Below are 22351 nucleotides of genomic sequence, written 5' to 3'. Positions count from 1 at the left end.
TCGTGTGTGGATAGACAAGCAAGGGAGTGGGCAATTGGACGAGACCCAGCAGCCCCAGCGGCAAGCGGCGGAGGGCGCCGCCATTTCCCCGCTCTAACCCCGCCTCCACATACAGCGTCATGATCCAGCGACCTAAGTGGCCCTGCCCCGGTGAACAACCTAAGGCTCTGCTCTTCATCCAGCTGCGAGAAACAGCAGAGGGGGCTGCCATTTCCCCGCTCTGACCCCGCCTCCACATACATTATCACAAACCAGCAACCTGGGAGTCCAAGGCTCCGCTCCTCATACTTAACGGGCACAAACAGACCAAAAATGGCTCAAGAAGATCTCAAAGCCCCAGAGCCTATAAAACTAAGCAATGAAGAAATAGCAAAACTCTCAGACGCACAGTTTAAAACACTGGTGATCAGGATCCTCACAGAACTAGTTGATTATAGCCACAAATTAGACAAACATATGAAGGTGAAACTAATTGAAATGAAGGGAATTGCACAGGAAACCAATAACGATGAAAAGGAAACTGGGACTCAAATCAATGGAGTGGACCAGAAGAAAGCAAATAATGGCCAAACAGAAAAGAGTCAAGAAGCAAGAATTCAAAGAAATGAGGAGAGTCTTAGGAACCTCCAGGACATCTTTAAATGCTCCAACATCCAAATTATAGGGGTACCAGATGGGGGAAAGGAACAGCCACCAGTGGAAAACTTATTTGAACAAATAATAAAGGAGAATTTCCCCAATCTGGCAAAGGAAATAGACTTCCAGATAGTTCAGGAAGCTCAGAGAGTCCCAAAGAAGGTGGACCCAAGGAGGAACACACCAAGGCACATCATCATTACATTAGCCAAAATTAAAATGAAGGAGAGAATCCTAGAAGCAGCAAGAGCTAAGGGGACAGTCACCTACAAAGGAGTCCCTATCAGACTGTCAGTGGATTTCTCACAAGAGACCTTCCAGGCAAGAAGGGGCTGGAAAGAAGTATTCCAAGTCATGAAATCCAATGACCTACAACCAAGATTGCTCTATCCAGCAAAACTTTCATTTAGAATGGAAGACAGATAAAGTGCTTCTCAGATAAGATCAAATTCAAGGAGTTCATCATCACCAAGCCCTTATTTTATGAAATGTTAAAGGGGCTTATCTAAGAAAAAGAAGTTAAAAAAGATGAACAGTGAAAGGACAGCAAACTCACAGTTATTAAGAACCAAACCTAAAACAAAAGCGAACTAAAAGGACAGCTAGATCAGGAGTGGAAACATAGAAATGAAGATCTCAAGGAGGGTTAGCAACAGGGGAGTGGTAGGAGGAGAAGGGGGAAGAAGGTACAGAAAATAAGTAGCATAGACAGTAGATAGAAAATAGATGGGGGGGGCAAGAATAGTATGGGAAATATAGAATCTAAAGAACTTGAGACACATGGTCATAAACTAAAGGGGGGGTAATGGTGGGAACAGGGGGATAGGGTGGAGGGGAATGAAGGGGGGATTATGCTGTTCAGACAGCATAATCAATAAAAAAAATAAATTAAAAAAAAAGATGTCATTCAAGACATGGCTTGCATCTTTGCACAAGCACATAAAAGTTACAAATAAAATATAGAACAACCATCATTCAGAATCAGCAGAAGTCAAGTTGAATGGAAGTGTGACAACTACAGAATTAAAGAAATCACGTGCACCAAGACCGGTAGGAAGGGTGCATAAACAGAATGGGCTGGTCCCACACCCAGGTGTGGTGGATAAAAATTCAGATGGGATATCTCGGGAGCAAGGAGTTCCAGTCCCACACCAGGCACCCCCCAGCCCACAGGTGTGTGGGGGTTCCAGTGTCAGGAAGATAAGTTCCCACAACTTCTTGTTACAAAACCCAGCAGAGATTGAGTTGCTGGAAGGAACTGCTGGAGCCCCAAGCCGTTCCTCTTAAAGAACCCACACACAGACTCACCTAATCAGACTCATTCCCTCTGAGCTTTAGCATCAGGGCACCAGGGGTATAATGGAAAAAACTGAAGTCTGGCATCAAGGTAAGCAGACACCATAGTCCCTTTTCTAAACCCTCCCACAACAGAGCCAGCAAGCTGGCGCCATATCTGAGTCTCTATCAACCTGGACAACACTGTCCCACCCTGAATATCTCCAGAGATTCCACACCAGGCAACTTAAGGGACCACCCAAGCTGCTTTTTCATATGAATGGCTGGTCTTGGCTCATTCCTCTCAACTTCCTATTCTATCAAACAAGCAACAGCTAACCTCAGTGAGCCTCAGGCCCAGCCCAGAGTCACAGCCTGGTTTTACCTGGGAAGCTCCAAATCCAGCACAAGTAGCAGCCATCTCAGATTGCTTTATAACTCAGGCGTGGTGGCTGAGGATAAAACAAAGGAGGAGGCTGACCTTGCCCTGTACCACACAGGAAACCCCAGAGCCTGTGAATGCAGCTATAGACCACCTCAGAGCATTCTCCAATCCTGCCCTCTACAGAGGGTAGAGGATGGAGGTCAGTGGCCACTGCCAGTTTTTGCAGCTGACTGGGCTGGGTAAATGCTTCCCACTGACTTGCCAACAGCAATCAAGACTCAACTACAAGAGGAGGATGTACTCAGCCAACACAAAGGATATGTCTTGAGTACCCAGCTTGCTTGATAAGGGAGGCTGTGCCACTGGACCCTACAGGATATCTACTACTTTAGACCACACTACCAAGACACAGAGTCAAAGCAGCTCGACCTAATACATAGAGACTAAAGCAGGGTGGCTGCCAAAACAAGGAGACCAAGAAACATGGCCCAAATGAAAGAACAGATCAAAACTGCAGAAACGGAGCTAAACAAAATGGAGATAAGCAATCTATTAGATTAAGAATTCAAAACAATGGTTATAAAGGATGCTCAGGGAACTTAGTGAACACCTAAGCAGCATAAAAAAAATCCAGTTAGAAATGAACAATTCATTAACTGAAACGAAGAACAATTTACAGGGACACAACAGTAGAGTGGATGAAGCTGAGAATCCAATCAATGATTTGGAACATAAGGAAGCAAAAATAACCAATCAGAACAACAAGAAGAAAAAAGAATCCAAAAAACATGAGGATAGTGTAAGCAGCCTCTGTGACAACTTTGAGAGGTCCAACACTCTAGGGATGCCAGAAGAAGAGAGAGCAAAAAATTGGAAATGTATTTGAAAAAATAATAACAGAAAATTTCCCTAATTTGGTGAAGGAAATAGACATGCAATTCCAGGAAGCACAGAGTCCAAAATAAGGTGGATGTAAAAAGGCCCACTCCTAGACACATCATAATTAAAATGCCAAATGATAAAGATAGAGAATCTTACAAGCAGCATGAGAAAAGATGTTATTTACCTATAGGGGATTTCCCATAAGACTGTGAGCTGATTTCTCAAAAGAAACTTTGCAGGCTAAAAGGGGTTGGCAAGAAATGTTCAAAGTCATGGAAAGCAGGCACCTACTTTCCATGTTAGCAAAAGTAACATTGAGAATTGAAGGACAGATGAAGAGCTTCCCAGACAAGAAAAAACTGAAGGAGTGCATCATTACCAAAACATTATTATATGAAAGGCTAAAGGGATTTATTAAGAAAAGTAAGATCAAACCTATGAACAGTAAAATGGTCAAAAATACAAATCTATCAACAATCAAATCTAAAAAACAACCTAAAGCAAACAAGAATAACAGAGACCAAATCATGCATAAAGAGAGCATTTTGATGGTTGCCAGATGGGAGGGGTGTCAGGAGGAATGGGTGAAGAGGTAAGGGGGTTAAGAGGTAGAAATAGGTAGTTACAGAATAGCCATGGGGATATAAAGTATAGGAAATGGAGTAACCAAAGAACTTACACCCATGGGGGATGGCCTGAGAGAGTAGTGGGTGCTGGGTAGAGGGTGCAAAAGGGGAAAGATCAGGACATCTGTAATAACATAATCAATAAAATATAATTAAAAAAATTAAAATTGTTGGCCCTGGCTGGTGTGGCTCAGTGGATTGAGCACGGGCCTGTGAACCAAAAGATCACGGTTAAATTCCCCGTTAAGGCACATGCCTGGGTTGCAGGCCAGTTCTTAGCAGGGGCCAGCTCCCAGCAGGGGATGCACCAGAAGCAACCATACATTGATATTTCTCTCTTTCTCTCCTTCCCTTCCCTTCTAAAGACAAATAAATAAAGTTTAAAAAAATAAAAAATAAAAATTGTAAAGCTTGGAAAAAAATAAAATATTAGGTGTTATTCCTCTGCTCAAGCTTCTGCCATGGGTAGCTTTCTGTTATCCTTTATAAGGTGAAGGTGGCTGGCCTGGATGGCCAACCTGAATCCACTCTCCTCAGCCAGCCTCATTGTCTTGCAGTCTTAAACAGGCTATATTCTTTTCCACCTCAAACGCATCTGCCCATTCTGCTCTTTCTTCTGCCTGGAGCTCCCATGGGCATTTCCTTCTTATTCAGTTGGTCAGCTTCAGTGCCACTTTCTCAGGGAAGCCCTCCCTGACCACCCAGGAAGAAGTACCATATTTTGCAATGTACAGTGTGCTCCTGTTGTATACTGCGCACCCACATTTTTGGCCCAAACTTTCAGGGAAAAATCTTTTAGTTTTAATATTTTAGTTTATTTATTTATATTTAGAAACAAAACTATCATATTCCAGGGTATTTTTTGCATATAAATGTTATTACTTTATAGAGTTACACTTTTAATGCATAAGCATAAATAAATGAAAAATACATAGATACGAGATTAGTACGACCCATGTATAATGCACATCCTTATTTTTCCCTCAAAAATTTGGTCAGAAAGTGCACATCATACATAGCAAAATACATAGCAAAAAATAACTGGTAAATCCTCCAGTTATTTTTTCTTATAGCATCTTCCCATGTTTTTTAAATTCTGAATTTGTTAGTTGATGACTTAATTAATGCCTGCTTCCCCCTCTGCCCAAGCAAAGGATCCAAATTGTATCTTTTCTATTCACCCTTGTATCATTCCAGGGCCTGGTACATGAGAGAAATTTAGTAAGTCTGTATTGAGTGAATGCATATACAGTGTCTCAGCCACTTGACACAGATATTAGTAAATACAGGGACGGGAAAAAGTAGGTTTACAGTTTTGAGAATACAAGGCATAGTTTATTCTTTTATTATTTATTAATATTGTATTGTTTATATTATAACTATAAACCTACTTTTGCTCTCTCCTGTATTTGGTGAGTAAAGTAGTGAAGAGATGGGTAGAAAATAAATGACTGAAAGGAAAGTGTGTTTTCTTCATTCTTAAGTTGGTAAAACTATGTACTTTTCTATATTTTTGAGAACCTGGATGGAATTTTATATTCTTGAAATGTATCTTGGCAGATCGAGGGCTTGCCAATAACCGCATGTGGTAATGCTGTCTGTATGTACCCTGTGAGAGCCCACAGTAGTGTCACACCACCCTATCCCCATCTTTATCTGTTTCACAATATTCTGTCTAGCTGTTCAGATCTTGATTTGCACAGTTATTTGTCTTTCTGCTCTGCACAGTGCCCTCTTAAGGCATTCTTTATTATTTCAGCTGTAAGAACACAAGCCCTGTTGAAAAGAGAACATGCTTTAAATAAAGCCTGCTTGGTGGTCAACTTGATGGGTGGCAGTGAGGCTGTCAGTCTCTGGCAGTCTTCTAACAGGGTCTCTCAGGCCCCAGCAGGTCTGCAATCTCAGCTTAGTAGTCTGCCAGGTATATTTTTGCCATGAGGAATTTCTCCTCCAGAATGAGGTATAGTCATTCTCTTCAGAGGTACTGGATTTTTCAGCAGCCTCCTGTGCTTAGCACTAAGGATGCAACAGTAGGTATATCATGGCCTCTGTCTTAAGGGTTTAAAAGGGGAGATGATACAAATTTGATAGGCAAAAATTAAGAAACCAGACACTGTCAAATGTTGGAGAAGATGTGTGTTCATCATGTGTCTCTGGCCCTGCTGGTAGAATGTATGCTGGCACTTTATCTAGCAGAGGTGGGCACTCATTCCGCCTGGCACCCAGCAGTTTACTCCATGACCTGTGTCCTCCAGAACCTCTTCTTGTACTGTGTGCCAGGCAGAATTCTTGTGTGAGAAGGAATCCATTATAGCATTTTCTAGTAAAAAAAACTGGGAATGGCCCAAGCGAGCATCTGTAGGAGACTGGATCGTGGTCTGTGCATACCATGTGATATACCATATTAGCAGTGAGGGAGCCACAGGTGCTGCCAACACATGCACCAAGTCGAAGTTCAACAATTCACAAACAAAGCAAATTATTGGTTAGGTGTATGTCCTATATATGTAGTCAGCCTCTATACAACCATATACATGTGTGTAAAATGAAAGTGAATGCAACACACCAAATGCTAGGGCCTGGTTATCTCCAGCTGGAGCAAGCGGGAGAGCTAGGAGGGGTGAGAGCACATGGGGATATAGAGTTCTTGGTAATGTTGAGTCTTAGGTGGACCATGGGTTGTAGATGTTTATTATATTGTCATTTAAATTAGTAAGTACATGGAGGTAGAGCTGACAGGGTCATCAACCAGCAATGACAAGTCAGGCTCAGAGTCACAAAGGATAGTAAGCAGCTCTGTCCAGAGGAGGCAGGAAAGCCTTCCAAGTAGATGACTTGTGAGCTGGGGTTTTAGCGATGAACAAGAATTTGCCAGGTGGAAGAAGTCCCAGGGAGAAGGAGCCTTATGGACCCAGGGCAGAGATATACAGAACCATGGTGTGTACAATGAAGCACTCAAGCTCTCATTGTCTATGGTTAAAGGGTTGGGAGAAGATGGGGCAGGAAGAGCTATAAGGTGGACCTGGTGGTGGAAGGTTTCAGAGAAAGCAGAGGAGCCTGGCAAGCAAAGAGGATCCCGGGGGCTGTGGCAGCCCCCACCCACCCTGAGCAGCATCACTTAGTGGGAATGATAGTTTCCCCATAGAAGTTCAGTCAACCAAAGCATTTTCTGTTCACAACAGCTACACCCAAAAGGTTCAAAAGTCACTATGTAGAAGATAGGAGCCCTTGTATATGTTGGTGCCAAAGGATTGCATCATCTGACCTGTGTTTTAGAAAGCTAGCCCAGAGGAGAGAGGGCAGTGTTCTGGGCCAGAGGACAGCTCAATGGGCTGTTGCGAGTCTTGGGGGAAGAAGTTGTAATTCAGATCCTACCTCACTGAACAGACACTTAGTGTGAGATAATATTCAATATTCTCCAGTTACTCTGAGATGCATTCCTAAAAATCTAACTTTCTGCCTTTACAGACCATTTCAGAGATGTTTTATGTTTCTCTTTGATCTTGGCTGTGGCTTTTGACACTGTGCCTCTCATTTTCTCTGCCCCCTGACCTTTTGGCTAGGCAGTTGATGATCTTTAAACAAATGCTTGAGTATTATGGCTCTCCAGAAAGGGATCTGGGTCTGATGTCATTATAGCATTCTCCCTTTATCCAGGGAGAAAATGAGTGTGACATACACCCCACTTTGTAGACAAAGATGTTTGTGACCTCAAGGTCAAAATTGTCTTTAGGTTAACAATTTTTGATGGCAGGTTTTCTGAAATATATTATACATTTCTCTGCTGTTCTAAGCAGAAATCCATGAACGTGATTTCATCTCACCTCTGAGACAATGAATCTTAGTAGAAACATTTCATTTCATGAACATTTGTCAGGGCCTATTCCATGTCTGTTCCTGATTTACAAATCGTGGGTACAGAAATCTGCCTGGTGTAGAGTTGGTGTAATGATTTAGAAGCAGAGATAAAAAATCAAGCTTGCCTAAACTCCTGGGTGGCTTCCTATCCACCTGCCCTCCCCTCCCATACTCCATGCTGAAGCCCTCCCACATCTTTCTTTATTTCTCAAATTCACCAAGCCTCTTTCAGGCCTTTGCACTTATTGGTTCCCCTGTTTAAAACTTCCTCTGGGACTTCCGCCAAAATGGAGGTGTAGGTGGGAATACTTTTCGTCCTCGAACAACCAAATCTAAAAACAATAAAGTTTTAACAACAATAAACACAACCAAACCACACAGAAAATCGAATACGGAGTCCGGAAACAACAGACCACTCAGCTAAACCAGTGAGAGGGGCGAAACCAGCAGTGGAGCCAGTCGGGCAAAAAGATCCAGGCGGTGCACAGGCAGCCGGGGGCACGGATCCCAGGTGCGGGCTAGCTATGGGCGGAACCCATAGCTAGGGAAGAGGCACTGCTGGCTGTCTGCAGTCGGTTGCGCATTTGCATGCAGATAAACCAGTGAAAAGGCAAGCGTTGAGACAGATCTCGCAGGCCCCAGCGACTGGTGCAGGGTGGCAGACTGGCACATTTGTGCTTGGATAAGCAGGTGGGGGCGAGCAGTGAGGCGAACTGGGTAAGCAGAGAGGACTGCCATTGCTCCCTCTCTGACCCCGCCCCCATACAGCATCACAAACCAGCTACCTGGGTGGCCCCGCCCCGGTAAACACCAAGGCACCTCTCCTCCTATGTAATGGGCACAAACAGATCAAAACATGGCTCAAGAAGAACTCAGAGCCCCAGAGCTGATAAATCTAAGCGATGAAGAAATAGCCAAACTTTCAGATGCACAGTTCAAAACACTGGTGATCAGGATGCACACAGAACTGGTTGATTATAGTCACAAATTAGAGGAATATATGAAGGCTAAACTAATTGAAATGAATGGAAATGTACAGGAAACCAATAGTAATGGAAAGGAAACTGGGACTCAAATCAAAGGAGTGGACCAGAAAGAGGAAAAAAATGACCAAACAGAAAAGGATGAAGAAATAAGAATTCAAAAAAATGAGGAGAGGCTTAGGAATCTCCAGGACATCTTTAAACATTCCAATATCCAAATTATAGGGGTACCAGAAGGGGAAGAGGAACAGCCACCAGTGGAAACCTTATTTGAACAAATAATAAAGGAGATCTTTCCCAATCTGGCAAAGGAAATAGACTTCCAGATAGTCCAGGAAGCTCAGAGAGTCCCAAAGAAGTTAGACCCAAGGAGGAACACACCAAGGCACATCATCATTACATTAGCGGAGATTAAAATGAAGGAGAAAATCCTAGAAGCAGCAAGAGATAAGGGGACAGTCACCTGCCAAGGAGTTCCCATCAGACTGTCAGCAGATTTCTCAAAAGAGACCTTACAGGCAAGAAGGGACTGGAAAGAAATATTCCAAGTCATGAAATCCAAAGACCTACAACCAAGATTGCTCTGTCTAGCAAAGTTTTCATTTAGAATAGAAGGACAGATAAAGTGCTTCTCAGATAAGATCAAATTCAAGGAGTTCATCATCACCAAGCCCTTATTATATGAAATGTTAAAGGGACTTATCTAAGAAAAAGAAGATAAAAAAGTTGAACAGTGAAAGGACAGCAAACTCACAGTTACTAAGAACCACACCTAAAACAAAAGCAAACTAAGAGGACAGCTAGATCAGGAGTGAACCATAGAAATGAAGATCACATGGAGGGTTAGCAACAGGGGAGTGGGAGAAGGAGAAGAGGGGAGAAGGTACAGAAAATAAGTAACATAGACAGTAGATAGAAAATAGATGGGGGGAGGGTAAGAATAGTAAGGTAAATATAGAATCTAAAGAACTTGAGACACACGTTCATGAACTAAAGGGGGGAGAATGGTGGGGGAGGGGTGTGCAGGGTGGAGGGGAATGGAGGAGGGGAAATAGAACAAATGTAATGGCATAATCAATTAAAAAAAAGTTAAAAAAAAAAAACTTCTTCTGGACCTTCACACAGCTTCTTCCTATGATCAGGCATTGCATCTATAGAGGTCTTTCCTAACAACCGACCTAAAAAGTCAGACTCTCCCCCAACCCCAGGCCTTCTGTATAGCATGTTATATATAATATGCATGTAGAAATAGATATTCTATATATTTTAAAAATTTGTATTTTATTTGTGTTAATATAAATTCAGTTGACATATTAATATGTTTATAATTTTGTTGTTTTTTTCTGGGTATTAAGCTCTTTGGAAACAGACTTCACTCTATTCCTACCCTTAGAAGAATGCCTGGCAAACAGCTAGGATATATGCATTGATGAATGAAGAGTGGCCCTGGCCTGGAGAAGCCCACAGGCTAGCAGGCAGATGGATACAGATTAAGCAGTGATAGCACAGCAGGCTGAGTATGATTGAGAGCAGCTGAGGTGGGACAATGAAGAAAGACAGATCCTACCCACTGGAGTCTGCACAGACTTCCCAGAGTAGTGGTGTTTGGCCTGGGCTTTCAAGGACAAATGGGCATAGGTTGGCAGGCTGAGGAACTGGGGGGGGGCCTTCTGCATGGGGTGGCAAGCCTATAAAGAGAGCTCAAGGCAAAGATGTATGGGAATGGAGCTTAGGGTGAATGTTGGAGTCCAACATTATAGGTAGTTCATGTTTTGGCTGCTGTGACCACTGCCCACATCCTGGACTAGGGTGCCATGTGGACTTGGGCCTTGTATTTGCAAGGTGGAGTCTGCTCTAAGAGGAGTCTGGCCCCAGAGCTCCCTACAGCTGGCACATGGTAGCATGAGACAGGGATTTCTTTACCCAGAACCCTCAACCTCAGAGCCTGTGGGTTTTATGACCTTTGTCTTTTGCTTTTGACCAGGTTGTGAGGAAGGTCAAGTCCATGCAGATGTTCCACATGCCTGTCACCTCAGCCATGCAGGGAGACCGGCTAGGCATCTGTGTCACTCAGTTTGATCCCAAGCTGCTGGAACGTGGCCTGGTGTGTGCCCCTGAGTCCCTGCACACTATCCATGCAGCCCTCATCTCTGTGGAGAAGATCCCATATTTTCGGGCACCCCTGCAGACCAAGGCCAAGTTCCACATCACAGTGGGCCATGAGACAGTCATGGGCCGGTTGATGTTCTTCAGCTCTTCTCCTGACAGCTTTGACCACGAGCCTGTGCTGGACACCTTCGACTTCTCCAAAGAATACCTGTTCCAGGAACAGTACCTCTGCAATGATCTGGTGCCAGGGGCAGTAAGCAGTGATCAGGCCAATGAGAAGGTGGGCCAGGGCACAGAAGGCCAGTATCCTCGGCAGCAGTGGGCCCTCATAGAGTTTGAGAAGCCTGTCACCTGCCCTCGGCTGTGCCTGGTGATTGGTTCCAGGCTAGATGCGGACATTCACGCCAACATGTGCCGTCTGGCCTTCCACGGCATCTTACTGCATGGGCTGGAGGACAGAAACTATGCTGAGAGCCTCTTGCCCAGGCTGAGAGTATACAAGTTGAAGCACAAGCATGGCCTTGTGGAGCGGGTAAGCAGCTCCTTCCTGCCCATTGCTCTTCTGTCTGGCTCTGGTGGCTGGGGTGTACACAGTTTGACATCTGTTATGAGAGCCAGGAAGGCTTCAGAGACTTTTTGATTACAACTGCTGTACTTTTTAGACAAGGAGACTGAGGCCTTCAGTGGTCAAGTGGCTCAGGTTCTCTTAGCCCATTAATCATTGTGCCTGGGTCTAAACCCAGGTGAGGGAGCCCAGTGTACCCCTTGCAGTTCAGCTTCTCTGGCTCCCCTCTTCCTTAGGTAGTAGAGGTACCCACATAGGGCAGAGCAGGCCTGGTTGGCACACAAACCAGTTTCAGACAGCAGTACTTCACCTAGGCCAGCAATCAGCAGTGTCATTGGCCTTCCTGAGCTTTGGATGAGAGGCTGGGCCCTGCACCATCACCTGATGCCAGGCCCTGGCTCTCAGTTGGGGGCTGAGTCTCATCAGGCAGGGTGGCTTCCATGTCTGCCCTAAGCCAGTCATGTCAAAGGAGGAATCATGGCTGGTCATGCAGGCCAGACTGGGCTAAGTCTGTCCTTAGCTTGTGGGGTGGGGTGTGGTGGGGTGGGGAATAGGAGTTAATGATAGTGGGTGGGGGGGTGGAGAACAAGAGGTAGGAAGGTACAGGAAGATGACAGAGAGGAAGGGCCCATGCTGGTGGTTTTCTGGGGTACCTGATATCACTGGAGGCAGGTCTTAAGTGCATGAGCAAGCCAGTCTAGTTTATAGGCTTATCATTAGGGGTGATAGCTATGGTTGGCCTGAGAGAGCCTACACAGGGTCCCAAAACCCTAGAACCTCCTCCTCCCATTGGGTGGATGTGCACACCCCCAACATCCATCCTTACAGGTCTGAGTGGGTCTGCCTTGGTGTGGGTCTGCATAGGTAAAGGATGGCTGTGTGTTTAGCTGACTGAGCTTGGCAGTGCTGAGACCCCAGTGTTGGGAAGCTCAGGGTCCTAGTGGAAAATGCCCTTGTAACCAAACAAGTGGGCTCGGCCGCCTGCCATAATGAAAACCAAACTTACGGGACACATGCTGATGCAAAAGGAAAAAGGGTTTTATTCAGATGCTGTGACCTGGGAGAATGGTGACTCACATCTCAAAGACCATCTCATTTTCCTGCTCAAGCCTGCAGTTCTTATAGGGATAGAGAGGGGAGGGCTTTTTTTCCTATCCAATTATTTTACTAGATTTTTGCATGCTTGGGTCCTATCCATTCATCTTTCGAGACCATGGCTCACTCAGTGTAAGTACCTTCCCCTGCACCATCTTAGCCAGTGGGGAGACTCCCTGGTGCTCCCTGACTATCTACAGTATCAGAGTCAGTTGAGAAGGAAGGCTGCAGAACCTGCCATCAGGAAACTTGGAGGTGCCATAGCCCTCAGCCCACCTCCCCTATACTTGACTTGGACCTGCACATCCGGGAGAGCTGGTTGGAGTTGGCAGGGCAGCCCTAGGTCCAAACACACCTGCATGCAGCTCCATTGCCCCCCTCCCCTTTCCCATTTGGCCTGCCCTTCTGACTGACTGCCTATGGTAACACCCTGAGGTTCTTAGCAGGCCCTACAGTTCTGTTCCTCAGATAGCAGGATCAGGTCACCCCTGTGGTCTAGCCCTACTTGCATCTGCACAAGCTCCAGCTCAGTGCCATTCCCATACTGAGCAGATGCGCAGGAGAGGGTGCCCAGGACCTTGGGCATTAGAAAGTGTTAGAGTTACCATTGTCTACCACCCTCTCATCTCACTTATTTCTTTCAGATCCCCAGGTTTTCTCCTCTGGAGCTCTGTCTTTGCAGAACCCTTCCCCTCCCCTCCTCATTTCAGAATGCTTCCTAGGAACTCAGGCCTGTCCCTCTTTTTCTCCTTACACCTAATATGCCCTCTGATGGAAAAATGAGAAGCAGCCCCTTCCTTACCTGTTCACAGGTCCAAAACTTGGGATTCCCAGCCCCATGAGCATAGCCCTCCAGCTCAGCCAAGCAGTTTGCTCACCCTGTGTGTGGATCCTGGAGCTGGGTCTACATCCTGTTTCTTCTGCTCTTCTCTGGGCAGGCATTGGTCCTCTGTGAACATTGATTCCTTTCATCTGCAGAGTGCTGATATGCCTAAGTTCCTGGCGTCACTAGGAAGTGTTGAAGGCTGACCATCAGCCCTAGGCCAGCCCCAAGATGCTCATTTAAGATGAAGGTGATAAAGCACTCATCACTCATTTGTCTAACTTGATTTATTAGCAGCATTATGGAGTATAATTATTTTGTGGTGAAATATCTACCATGGAGTAATGCCCCACTTGGTCTGTTCATGTATCTAATTGTCCCCTACACCAGCCTGTCAGTGGTGCTGGCAGTCACCCCCTATAAGGACAGAAGCATGGCTTTGTGAGCAGACAAGTAAACACACTGTTGAAATGACTCAAGCTAGAATGTCCTTGGTGGGAGACTTGCCTTCCTGGTAAGGTTGGTAAGGCATTGAACTTGGGGATGAGATTAATAGGGCTCAAACCCTGACTGTGCCGTGCAACACTGCATACCTCAGATTGCTGTTTTATTTCAGCATCCTCATTCATTCAGGGCAAACTGTTGACCTCATAGGATTGTTTCAAAGGAGCCACCATAGCACAGGGTATCACATGTAAGAGTCAACTCTAGTGTAAGTGTAGCCAGAAGGCTGGGCTATTTGTGAGGAGTAGGCCTGTTTGCTTTAAGCAGGACCCAGAGTGCCCAGAGATTTTCAAATTGCTTGGTTGGCCATGGTGTGGGCTGTATATCAGAATGGTTAGATGTGCAGACCTAGGGCCTGGCAGGCCTGGGCTTCAGTTTCACCCTCATACCTCCTACTGTGGAAATGGGGCAGTTATGAGACTTCCCTATACCTGAGGGACATCACAGTGCTGCCCTGTGGGGTCAGATGGAGGTGAGATGGAGAAGTGCATGTGAGGGCCTGAGTGCTTGGCTCCTAAGTCTGTGTTTGTTGTTTCATATATATTAATTTTCAAGCTCTTAGAGTTAAAATAATAAATCCTGGAGGCTGGAGCCAGAATGGTATTTCACTCCTTACCCAGGGCATTATTATCCCTCTTTGAAGCACAGGGACCAGTTCCCCAACACCTTCAGGAATCACCCAGGGCTTGTGGAAGTGGCATGTTTGGTAAGGGAGTTAAGAGTCAGTCTGGCCTATAGGAGTGGTTGTCCAAGGCAAGGAGAGCCCATGCTGATCTTTTCCCTGCCATGCTCGGCTACCTCCAGAATTTCCTAGACACATCACAGATACCCCCTAGTGTCCTGGGCATGTCTCCAAGAGGCCAAGTCATCTTGAAAGGGTTAAATTCAATCACCTAAAACAGATCACCACAATTTAAATTGGTTGCCAACTCCCAGTCTTTGCTTCATGATTCTGGGCCAGCTCCTTGTGTCTGTTCTGCAGACACAGTCAGCTTTCTGGGAGCTCAGCTTGTTCCTCCCATGTGGCCTCCCTTCATAGAAAAGGAAGGCCCAGTCCTCCATAGATATGTGTTGAATGGATGCTTTCCATCTGGGAGGACTTAGGTAGACAGGCTTTCTGAGCCCATTGCCTAAAAGATATTCATTCACATGTTCAGATGTTTAGCAAGCTCCCATGTATGTCAAGAACTGGGGATACAACAAAATGGACAAAGTTCTTGTCCTCACAAGGGAAACTAGCAAGGAACAGTAAATTAGACACTTTCAGATAGTAGTAAGTGCTAGAAAGAAAGTAACTAAGGAAGGTAACTAGGAAATGCTGAGGATCATGCATGGCACATTGCAAAGGCCAGCTCTCAGCCCTTCCCAGCCTTTCCTCTTCCCAAGCTTGGCTTGACTCCCTCGCACTGGACCACGTCAGACTCCCTCACACATGTGGCTTAACTCATTGATGTCACTTAGAGTGACTACGGCCCATGGGCCACATTCCAGCAACTGGTCTTGCCCTACTTCTAATCATTTTCTAAGCTAGTTTTTTCTGGATTCTCTTTCTGAGCTGCTGCAATCAAATACAACCTAATTAACTCACCACTGGAAGTGTTTTTCCTTGTTCAGCAACGAATGAATCACTTGGGAACTGACTTTGGTTGCAAGCTCATTCTTATTTTTTATTTTTGTGAACAAATTCTGCTGTCATGAAATACACTGTTTGAAATTTTCTCACTTTTCTAACCATTATTTTCCTGTGAGCTTGGAATGTATATGATGCCAGTGTATACTGTATTCTGTCAGTAGAACCAATAACAAGCACAACACTTTACCATGTAATCCATTTAAAGAATATCCATACCCCACTAAGCCTTAGAAGTGTAACATTTGAAGTCTGTTTTTTCTGTATTGAATGTGGATGTGTACTATTGGTGGATGTACATCGTAATATGAGTAAATAACTAAAACATGTGGTTGGGTGAGATGTTGTGAAACTCTCCCTGTATTACTGTGATTTGTTGTGCACCTGGCGCTTCCTAGATCTCTATTGCAACTGCTCAGCTCTATTGCTATAGGCAAGATGGAAATGAGTCAGTATGGCTAAATGCCAGTAAATTTTACTTATGGACACTGAAATTTGAATTACTTTATAGTTTTCATCCATCAAGAAATAGTCTTCTTTTGATGTTTTTCAACCCACTGGAAAATGTAAAAACCACTGCTAGCTAAAAGCCATACAGAAACAGTGGACAGAATTTGGCCCTTTAGCTATAGTTTTTTGATACCTGATCTAAATGGTAAATAGGAATCTTGAAATAGAGACTACATATCCTGCTAGGAAAAGTCTTATGTCATCTACAGCTACAAGTACTCTCTCTGCATTCCCTAGGAGTTAGGTTCTCAGGTGAGGCTTGGGTTAATAGAGTATGTGCAGAGCACTCACCCCAAGGGGAGAGAAGGAAGGTAAAAGGGTTCTAAAGGACTGTCTTTCTGGGAAAAGCATTTGGTGAAGGGAATTAGTGTATGGTGATGAAGGAAATCATTAGTATCCCAGTTTTAAGTAAAAACACAGAAATATGTATAGGATTATGAACACAGACAAAGGAAAAGAAACTATGAATGGAATAGAAAACTATAATAGAATGTCTACATTAACTAAGGAGAAACTGGAATGAATTTGATTAAACCAACAAAATTAAGAAACAGGAACACTTCATAAATAATAAAACAGAAGGAACAAGATTAAATGGTAGTCACACTAAATGTGAATGGAAGAGTTCTATTTAAATACAGAGATGGATAGATTGGATTAAACACACAAAAACTGGTTATATGGTATTTATAAGAAACACACTTAAAGTAATAAAGGTTAAGAAAAGAAAGATGTCAGGTGACTATAAACAAAAAGAAGACATAAGTAATAATATTAATTTCAGACAATGTAGAATTAGGACTAAGAATACTAACCAAGATAAAGAAGGATGTCATGTGATGATAAAAAGCACAATTACAAACTTGTGTACACAAAACATAAAAACAACATCTATTAGAAATCCAAGGAGAAGTTGATTTTAAAAAATGGAATGATAATTGCAGTGGGGCACATTACAGTACATATTTCAGAATCAGGCCCACTAGACAGTAGATAAAAGACAAGGAGGACTGGGGGGGGGGAATGGGAGGGAGGGGGGAGACCGGGCGGGGGGGGGGGGGGGGAAGAGAAAAAAAATGTACTAGAAAAGTAACTAAATAAAATTTAAAAAATAAAAAAAAATTTAAAAAAAAAGACAAGGAAACATAATACCATCACTATGCTTGACAGGTAGGTAGAAATTCTTACATCCCATGCATAGAGAATGTATACTTTTTCCTACGTATATGCCACATTTACAAAACTTGAGCATTCAGCAGTAGCCGTTCAAAAAATATTTGTAGAACACTCACTATGCCATTTTCAGGGCTGGAGATATAACAATGACTAATAGCAAATTCCTTCTCTCATGGAATTTAGATTCTAGTTGTATATGTGGCCATAGAGAAAGCCCTAGGGGATTTTTTAAAATAGAAATCATGACCCATTGAAATTAGAAATGAAGAATTTATATGTAGATATGGATATAAATATATATATTGTGTGTGTTCATTCATTCGTTCTTTCATATATTTTCTGTTTGGAAATTAACAAACAGTAAATGCTGTCCGTTTGGTTAAGGCCATTTCTCATACTATGTATTATATAATGTTGAACCTCTTAGTAATAAGCTTTTTCTCCTTTATAGTTTTCTTGTAGTCTTTTGATGACATTGAAGAGAGCCTTAGATTTCCTCAGAGGTGACTTTAACACAGGGACAAATTTAGACTCTTGGATAGCAGCAGTATATAACTAGGATTCGGTGTATTTTCTTCATTGTATTTGCAAGCCACTCTAGTTTTCTCTTTATGGTACCATGTGAAGTTTCCCTTTTAAGCATATGTATTTAAAGAAAACTATTAGGTAAATGATAGTGTAGGTATGCAAAGATTGGATGAAAATGATGAGTGGTGAAGGGTATGTCACAGCAAGGATGGGAGATGCTGGGCCATGTTCCCAGATGTCTACATACCTTAGCCAGTGGCTCCTTTCTTATAAGCCCAGGGCAGTCTCACAGGAAATGGGGTCTTCCTAGTTCAAGACAGACTCATCTCTATCCCAGAGGGATATCCAGAGGGCTACAGGGGCCAGGAGCGAAGGAAAGAATTCTGCTGAGGTGGAAGGAAGTGGTCTGGTCAGGGAAAGCACAAAGAGCTGATGAGATGACCCTTGAGCTATGCCTCATCACTGTTCAGATGCTGGGGGCACAGAGGGAGGGTTTGGGGGAAGGACGTGAAAGAAAGGCTTCCCAGATCCAGGCATTATTTCTGCAGGGCATAGAGCTTCCATGCCTGGCCCTGGCCATTTGGGAAAAGACCCTCAGCCCAGGGTGCCCAGCAACTAGAGGGCAGGTGACAAGAGCTCTAAGAGACAGGCAAGTCCAACTACTCAAGCCAGACTTTTTAACCCCAACCAGGAGATACACTACACACTGCAGGTGAAAGGAGGCTGGGCCCTTCTATTCAACTTGTGCTAGAGAAATACTCTGAGCAGGGCCAGCAGAGCAGCCTACAGGGAGGCTGTCCACTCAAGGTCCCCAGTCTCACCCCTCTCACCTAGCCTTCTAGTCTCACCCTGAGCTCTAGCGCCTTGATTTGACTTGAGTCATCTGACCATCATTAAATTCACTCTGTGGGGCCCTGTTTTCTCACTTGTAACAATTATGTGAAAAGAAGTGGGGCACATGAGCGCTCAGTGCCAAGGTCTGTGAGTGTTCTGCATCCCTGCCTGCTCCATTTCACACCTCCTACTATTGCCACACCCTAGGCAATCAATCACCTCCCCATCACTCTTCCTTACTCCCTGCCCTGGCAGCTTGCACAGGTTCACCCAAATCACTTTTTACAAAACAGAGGTATTCCTGCCAGCTCTTACTAAAAAATCTCTTTTGGCCTACCTCACCACCAGGACAAAGACAATGGTCACACCTTAGCATATCATGGCTGGCTGGCCATGTGAAATTAGTGACAGGACAGCTTTGGGTGCTAGGGTGTGGCAGTCCAGGAAGGCAGGCAGGTAGGGCCAAGTGAATGCTTCCTTGAAGCCAGGATTGGAGGAAAGCAGAGAGCCAAGCATGGTGGTGTCTGCAGGTCAAGGCTATAGGGAGCTCAGGCACCAGCCAGCCAGTCTGCCAGAGTCCCAGGGCCTGCTGAGTGGACCTCCTACGAGTGTAGGACTTTGGGCAATTCTCTTTCCCTCGGTTTCCCTACCAGAGGAATGGGGGCTATAGCCTCTTATTTCATGGGGTAGTATAAGGAAGGGAGATCAATCCATGCAAGATGCTGAGAGCTGCAGTTGGCACAGGATAGGGTCTTGCTGAGCAGTAGTAGGTATTCTCATTGCTGTTTACTCGGGCTTTCCTCATGGAGGCCTGGGTTCCCAGGTGGGGTGATGACAAGAAGGTGACACCCTATTCCCCCTTTTGTGAGATTGGGCCAGGAGTGCTGGCCATCCTGGGTTTGGCACCCACTGGCACCAGATAGCCTTAGGTCTGGGTCAGAGGAGTCTGTGGCATCCAGCCAACCAAATGTAAATAGGCAGACACCACCAGCACTGGCTGGCTTTGCAATGGGAATCAACACTGCCTTTCGGATCTTGGCTTGCCCGCAGTACTGCTCATGGCTTTTTAAATGCACATAAAATACCAGGAGCTTGCTGGCTGGGAATCAGGCTGCTCTGTGACTGCCCCAAGGAGGAGCTATACTTCCTGAGCAGGGACCATCTGGCAGACTTAATGGCCGCAGATGGACAACTTCACCCCATTCCCTAGAAGAAGCAGCACTTGGCCCACTTGGCTCCCCTTGCTTCCCCAATGCTGTGTCAGCTCCTAGGCCACTTGAGGAGACAGGTGCCCCTGGAGCAGAGCCTGAAAAGATGTTCTCCTTAAGGATAAGATCAGATGGCTGTCCTAGTGTTCTGGCCCCAGCCCAAAACCTAAGCCTCTTTCCTTTCTTACAGATGTCGTCATCAATAGCTAAGAGTCTTGTTTGGCTACTGAAGGTCCTGTTAACCTACCTTTGGAAATTGCTTTTTTGTTGTTGTTTAATAGACACAGGGTCAAGGCAGATTGATGTGGTGGAAAGAGCTGGCTCTGGAGACCAATGCAATTAGCAGGCACTGGTTTGCCTGACCATGGACATATCTCTCCCTCTCCACTCTATCCTCTGCTCCCAGAACCTGTTTCTTCTTTAAAGGAACTGTAGAAGGGGGTTGATGAGACCACATGTGCAAAGGGCCAAGCATGGGGCCTGGTAACATATGAGTCAATGCTCAGCAAAATGTTCATTTCTGTTTTTCTATATGAAAAACCAGCTGCCTTTGGAAGCCATGCTTTGGTACTTTGTGATCAGCCACTAATGAGCTTTACTTGCATGGATGCCTGGGTGATGGAAAACAGAAACACAGAGGGATTCAGTATGGATAGGAGGCAATAAGTGTGGAGGGAGCTGGGAGGCAGGGCTTGTTACCAATGGGGAGAGCACCTGCTCAGGTCTGAGAAACACAGCCCTAGCTAGTCTGAGAGCTGGTTGTGAGGAGTGGCAGGCAGATTCCTCCCAGGGTAGGTGCCCTCTGTGTTGCTCAGACCCTGGCCCACCCTAGGTCTCCTTACCATGGGCCTCAGGATCTCAATTGACAAAATCAGATTCAGAGGCTAATTTCTTTGTCTGGGCTTACCCTAAGGGATTGCAATAAAATGATCCTTGCTGAAAGCATAGTTTCATGTCCAAAATCTCATTTCCTCCTCACAACAACCTTGAAGATAGATGCATTTGTTCTGTTTCACAAGACAGTACACTGAGGCTCAGAGGAGTGCCTTGGCTTGCCATGACCCTACACTGGGAGGAGGGAAAGGCTCATCTTGGTAAAATGTTTCCTATGCCAAATAAGAATGAATGCTACTAGAACATCATCATTATGTTGGGAATTCTTGGGGAAGTTATCAAGCCTGGTGGCCTTCATGTGCCCTGGAAGAGTCAATACCCCATTTGAAGGGGGTCTGGGAGAGGACTTTGATTGAGGGTTGAGAGCTCAGGAATGAGGGGAAACCTGAGGGCAGATACTGGCAGGTAGTCTGTGCTGAGTATGTGTTAGCATCCTTGCTCTTCTTCAACAGGTTTGATAAGTCTCTTTATCTTGTGCTTTCAGGGTATGTTAGAAGATTCTCTGTCCCAAATGGTGCTTCATTTTAGCTTCTCCCGGTTTGACATTGTGCCAGTCGTTTCGCTGGGTGGTTATTCTGCTACCAAGTCTTAGGCGTTCTTGTCAACATCAACACCTCTAATCCTAACAACAGCCTTTTCCAGAGGAAGAAAATGAGGTTCAGAGAAATCCCTTGCCCAATCTCTTGTCATAGAGCTGGAAGAGGCAGAGTCAGGACTCAGACCTTCCCAACCCCTTTTCTCATTTTAGTCCTTCCCACAGCAGACCTGGCTTAAGGCTCCATTTCACAGCCTACCGACCCTCTTTCCTTAGTGCCACTTCTCTAATTTTAATTAGAATAGTTGCTTTAGAACTTGGCATTTCCCAAGCCTTATCATGGGAGCCAGGCTCTGAGAGAGACACACACATGTAATGACATAATTATGTGCAAAGGCAGCCAAGTCCCCACTCAAAAGCTGGGGACAGTGGGGACTCACTTGGCATGTGAGTGAGGATCTGGCTTCCATGAGCAGCCAGTGACTGCTCCAATGACTAAAGGCTAATAAATGAAGCAAATTATTCATTCAAACAGTGAAAGTCTTTTCTTAGAGTTACTGTTTTAATTGTGCTGGCCCTATTTCAGCATTGTTCCCCAGGAGCAAGGCTGACAGAGCAAATCCTGCATGCACTGCCTTTGGTTTGACATTACAATGATTGATTTCAAGATGAAAAACTTCCAGCTGGTCTCTGAGGGGTTTTGCATGTTGGATGTGCTGGTGTCTGATCCCTAAGGTCTCTCCTTTAGTGCGAAGAGTCTGTAATTTGGAGAGGAGCCTAACTACTGTACATGAGCATGCACACACATATTCTAGAAATGGATAGGACTGAGGAAAGCTATTTCCCCAGTCTCCTTCCTTAAACATCCAGGACAGATGATAACCCCTAGTCTTCCTGAAGCTCTCCAGAGATGTAGGCTTCACTGCCTACAGCAGTAAGTGCTGCTGTCTGCCTCCCAACCAGGCTTTAAATTCAATGAGGTTTCATGCAGCAGACATTTGATGAGTCCCCCCTTAGCACTCACCCCACCCCCAGTAATTTTTGGAAAGTGTTCTGGGATACAGAAATGTGCTTAGGCCAGCTCCTGCCTTTCAAAACACTCCCACACCCTACTTCCAATTGGGCCACTGGTACAGGCAAGCTGCAGCTGTGCTGGGAGACCTGCACACAGGCTTCATCCGGGTTGCTCCCACCGCAGCCTCTGACTAGGGATTGTGTGATTGACAGGGTGCTGTGGAAGAGCACTGTGTCACCCCGCAAGGTCTGCTCACATCTGTGGGATAGTAGCAACTGGG

General features: G+C 45.0%; 1 protein-coding gene across 4 annotated transcripts in view; it reads left to right on the top strand.

Annotated features, from left to right (window-relative positions):
• EEFSEC (eukaryotic elongation factor, selenocysteine-tRNA specific) overlaps positions 1–22351 on the top strand; it is a 470949-nt gene that overhangs the window by 303093 nt on the left and 145505 nt on the right. For all 4 annotated transcript variants that reach the window (XM_053670299.1, XM_037139648.2, XM_037139647.2 and 1 more), the window contains exon 5: positions 10630–11286. In XM_053670299.1, the coding sequence (XP_053526274.1) occupies positions 10630–11286 (657 nt within the window). The remainder of the gene's footprint in view (positions 1–10629; positions 11287–22351) is intronic.

The sequence above is a fragment of the Artibeus jamaicensis genome, unplaced genomic scaffold (genome assembly GCF_021234435.1).
Source record: "Artibeus jamaicensis isolate MK-2021 breed Jamaican fruit bat unplaced genomic scaffold, CSHL_Jam_final contig_558, whole genome shotgun sequence".
In the NCBI taxonomy this organism is placed as follows: domain Eukaryota; kingdom Metazoa; phylum Chordata; class Mammalia; order Chiroptera; family Phyllostomidae; genus Artibeus; species Artibeus jamaicensis.
The sequence above is the reverse complement of the archived record's forward strand: the minus strand, read 5'-3'. Positions and strand labels throughout refer to the sequence as shown.